At 27.9% G+C, this 5,000-nt stretch overlaps 1 protein-coding gene across 2 annotated transcripts in view; it reads right to left on the reverse strand.

Moving 5' to 3' along the window:
- Window positions 1–138: 138 nt before the first annotated feature.
- Window positions 139–5,000, reverse strand: part of LOC113367095 — a 12,613-nt gene continuing 7,751 nt past the window's right edge. Inside the window, exons 2-5 of one of the 2 annotated variants that reach the window (XM_026608733.1) lie at window positions 4,643–4,778; window positions 3,603–3,739; window positions 1,150–1,292; window positions 139–361 (exon numbers count right to left, since the gene is read on the reverse strand). In XM_026608733.1, the coding sequence (XP_026464518.1) occupies window positions 173–361; window positions 1,150–1,292; window positions 3,603–3,739; window positions 4,643–4,778 (605 nt within the window). In that variant the 3' untranslated portion in view covers window positions 139–172. Of the gene's footprint in view, window positions 362–1,149; window positions 1,293–3,602; window positions 3,740–4,609; window positions 4,779–5,000 lie in introns of both variants that reach the window. The other variant, XM_026608727.1, reaches the window with a different exon arrangement.

Here is a 5,000-nt window from a genome sequence, read left to right on the forward strand (position 1 = left end):
TTTTGAGATTTCTTTTATAAATATGTTGAATGTATAAAATGCATATAAAATTTGGAGAGATTGTTTTTTTTTTTTTTATTAGATAATATGTGATTCTAATTGAGTTTAATTGATTAAGTATAAAAAATAATTGCTTATATATAATTATAAAATAATTTTTCACTCTTTTAATTTATGGATCTTGCACTGTGTATGTTGAGACTTTTCCATTGTCATTGACAGTGGTTTGTGCTTTTCTAAAGGATGTCTTTTTTCCGTTAATATCACTACTGCCTGAAACACTGGAGGTAAAGACGGAGTAAGTGCCACCTGGTACAGTTCCACCTTCACTTCCGAAGCGGTTTAAGACGTTAGGTGAATTCTGAAAATTGAAACGAATTTTATATACCTATATGACTCTAGCCAATAATGTTTCAAATTAGTGTAAAGTAAAATATTTTATTTCATCAAATAAAATTCTAATTTATTTAAAATACCATGCACTTAGTTGTGTTTCGTATTACAATTTAGATTTGTAGTTTCCCAAAAATCTCCAAAAATTATAAAATTTGACGCTGCTCAGGAGAAACATAAATTTTGATCTATGCAGAGAATAATTTCTTGATTTAATTTGCCTAGCCACATGATAACAATCTTTGTTCACTTTCACTTAAAAATTAAAAATAAATTTTGTTCATTCGTCTAAACCGAAAATGTTTAAAATAAAAATATATATGTTAAAAATTTTGACAAACTATATCTACAAATTTAACGAAATAGTTTGAATCATTATTAGATATAAATATAGGAATGTATACAAGATTATTTAAATATTTTGAATTAAAATAAGATTTTATAAAATGCAAGAACCAAACTAATGAACTCCTTTTAAATTTTACACGGACGAATGATCAGGTATAGCTGGATAAGATAAAATAAGATGAGATTTTTTTTCTAAATTAAAAGTAGCTTAAGTTAATTCCATTAATATAAGAATATATTATAAGAAACCTTATATACTTATATGCATGTATTAAAAAACAGCAGTTTCCAATATTACAGACACTCTAATTTTTTATATGTATAGAAGTATAGATAAATATGTATACAATATATGTCCTGCTTGTTTTCAAATATTATTGCAATAATATATAAAAGCAATATACTTACAGGATTGGGCGGCGAGAGCTGAGCAGACTGAAATCCGCCGTTTGGCCCCAAACTGGCGGCGGCCATGGCAGCAATTGGCCCGTTTGCTCCGCTGCCGTATTGATATGAAGGCATAGCACCGACTGGCATGGGGAAAGCGCTTCCTATTTCGAAAAAATGTTTTGTTTAATAAAATGCTTTTAATAATAATAATAATATACCTACATATATATAAAAATAAGTCGGGTTTTCCTTCCCGACGATAGAACGCACGAACCGATTTCGACAATTTTGCATTCTTTGGAAAGGTCTCGGGCTCCACAAGGTTTATAGCTAAAATTAGTGGTGCATGGCATCGTGTCTTAATGCAAATTGCTGAAACTTCGCGCACCGTAATTAAAAATTCGAGTAATGACATTAGTGAGAATTATCAGAATTATGCTTGGTTAAGTCAACGAGCAATTCTTGCCGCAAAGAATAATGATGTACACGCACTGAATTTCACCATTCAATCAAAAATTGCTGGCGATTTGGTGACATACCAATGATTTCGACTGGTCTTCCGTTTGACTTCAAACGATTGCAATTTCCAGTTTGCCTTACATTCGCAATAACAAGTCGCAAGGCCAATCTCTTAGTGTTTGCGGGATAAATTTCAAATAGATTATTTATAAAATCATTGTTTTTTACATGGACAGTTATACGTTGCCTGTTCACAAGTTGGAAAACCATCCGCTTTGTTTGTGTTGACGTCAGACCAAAAAACAAAAAATGTGGTTTACCAAAGAGCACTTCAATGAAACGGATAATTTGTGGATTCACTTTCATTTACTTAGAGAAGTTCAACTAAAAAACATTTCATTTTTGTAATCAAAATAAATTTATTACTGTTGTATAATAATATCAAATTTTTCCTTTTCAAATATAAAACAAACAAAAAATTTCCTCATCTTTCTCACGAAATCATCTGGTGGCGAAACGGAGTTCGTCGGGTTTGCTAGTATATATATATGTATATATATGTGTGTGTATATATATATATATATATAATTACTATATTTGTTACAACTGCTAACTAATTTAACATCTAGTAACAATATTGAACAATAACATAAATTTAAATAAAAGAGTACAAAATAAAGGATAAATAATATTTAAAATTTAGTTTGATTTTGAATTTCAGTTCAATTTTTTTAATTTAATTTAAATGACTTCAATATCAGTTTGATATTTTGACATCCTGAATCAAAACTTGCACTTTACTTTCTACTATTTTATAAACAAAAGAATATATAAACTAAATTAAACATTACATATAACAAATTGAAGTTGCGGCGTTTTTAGTGAGAGCTCGAATAAAATTACAAAGTAAGGGTTAATCTATTCCGGAACGGTAAAAAATAACTAATTATGATTTGTTCAAAGACGATTTGTAATTTAATCAACAGTTTTTATATACATATTTAGATGTAAAAAACAGTATTATACATATGCGCATTAAATTGTTCGATATGTCTTTTGAATATATAATATGGAATTTAAAATTTCTTATATAGATATAATAGAACTCTCAACAATTTATTTTAATAATATATTTAATATATAGAGTAAAATTTCAGCATTTAAATGTAAACAAGTTATATTATATTTAAACGGGTTATAACAATTAAAAGTTTTTTTTACGTTTCTCTAAAATGTTTCAAAATGTTATATTTGTCGATTTCAAATTTTTATTGATTTGTTAGGATGCCCTACCAAAGAAAATTTTAGGAAAATTGTTAAATTTTATATAGAAAAAACTATAACTTTTCGATAATTGGGCCAATAAGTCTTTCAAAAGCCAAAATTCGTTCTATGAATAAGACATTTCAAAGATGAACAGATTGAACAGATATTTCAAAGATGACGTAATTGAAATTATAATGGAGACAAAATACTGAAATACCTTTCTGTTTGTAATAAATAAAGATTTTGTTTTGCAGAATCTTGGTTTTAAAAAAAGTAACAAAAAACTTGCTTATTGTAGACGGGTTTAAATATATCGCCTAAGCCATTTCATATCTGAATACTGCATAATATCAACATAAATCGAGATAATTAAATCTGGACAATAAATATATATGACGTTAATTTACCCAACGAAACCGGTGCTACGATAAATGAAATAAATAAGCGCGAAATATTTATGAAAAAAAAAACATTATTTTTATATCTATCTATTTTCAATTTTGCTTATACAAATTGTGCAAATAGCAAAGTATTTGAAATCGCATGACTATTGTAAAAAGTTGATGTAAGATATGCGCAATTATAAATTAATGCATAAATAAACACGATTTAATACGTCACAACACTGTCTATTTTGATTATGATTTCGAGGTACATATGCACTCATTCGTATTTTACTTTTATTTATTTATATCAAGTTCAAACATAAAATAAGCTCATTTTTTATTTAAAGTTCAAGTCCTCACCTGAGGGTGGCGGTTGGTATGATGTGTAAACTCCGCCAGGATTTCCATTCGAAAGCGAATTGGCTTGCGCTTGCTGCAGCGCTTGCTGCAATGATTTTTGTACTGCTGCATGTTGAGCAGCAAATTGCTCATTCAACCTAAATCCACGTGAAAAAATTATTACACATCATTAATTTTTATTTGACTGGTTCAAAAGTTAATGTTAAAATGTAGTTGTAGTAGGTATGATATGAGCAAGCTGCTAACACATATAATTTTCTAATGATTGCACTCGATTTTGCAGTATATAGGAATAAGAATATGGACAGAACATGATTGTTATAAGAAAAGGATTATACTCTGTTGTTGTATCTAAAATTATTATTTTACTGTTTTTCGTAATTTCATGCCATTTCTACTACAATGGATGTTTAACCATAGTCAGAATTTAAAAGGTATAATATTTTTAGGGTTATGATACGAAATGTATATAAATATATGTATTGATCGTTTAATCGAAGTTGAAACATATTTGATATATTATATATAGAAGCTAATTTGTCTAATTAAAAATGTAATAATATGTACAATTTTTTATTTGAGCACTTAGACACTTATATGTGTAGTCATTTAGCAAATCTAAATTACAAAAAGATTAACAATGAATAAAATGTGTTTGTCAATTTTTTTGTTTAATTTTTTCAAATATGCACATTAGAATTAAAACATTTTTTTATGAAATTCAAATTAACATTGAACATAATAAAATTTATAGAACATTATAAATGAAAAATAACTTTATAACACCAAATATTTTTTGATAACATAATTATGGCTTGATCCAATGTCAAAAAATCAATTGCAAATACGTTTAAATTGTAAATATTATTTTTTTTCTGCTTGATTATATATATATAATTTTCTCAAAATCTAATTAGTTGATTTTTTTATTCAAATAATGAGTGAAATTGCAGTTACGATGGAGTCAAATACTAACTAAAAGGTAGTGATTTTGTGCTGGTGCTTACATTTGCAGGTGCTTTGCAAGTTCATTGAAGTACCTTGCTTGTATTTGATGACCATTGTTGAAAACTTCAGCAGGGATTTGCTGAATTGGAATCAATGGAAATCCTTCGCCTCCATACTGCCCCAGTCCAGCAGACGAGGAAGCAAATGATCCAGCCGAAGAGCTTGCACCTATAAAAGTACTTCATTAGACTGGTACTAAGGTTGCTTAATATTAGCCAAAGACGATTAAATTTAAACTAATAAATTATTTATTACATACGTATCCGTATATGATATACCATCAGTAGATATAGAGAAATCCAAGCAAACGTCGTACTATTGGCAAGATCTTCGTAGTTTTAAAGCACAATAATAATAAATAAGAAACGAAATATTGTAAGGGTGTGATTC

The sequence above is a fragment of the Ctenocephalides felis genome, unplaced genomic scaffold (assembly GCF_003426905.1).
Source record: "Ctenocephalides felis isolate EL2017-DRISC unplaced genomic scaffold, ASM342690v1 CF-g0.4_SCAFFOLD_00664, whole genome shotgun sequence".
Classification (NCBI taxonomy): domain Eukaryota; kingdom Metazoa; phylum Arthropoda; class Insecta; order Siphonaptera; family Pulicidae; genus Ctenocephalides; species Ctenocephalides felis.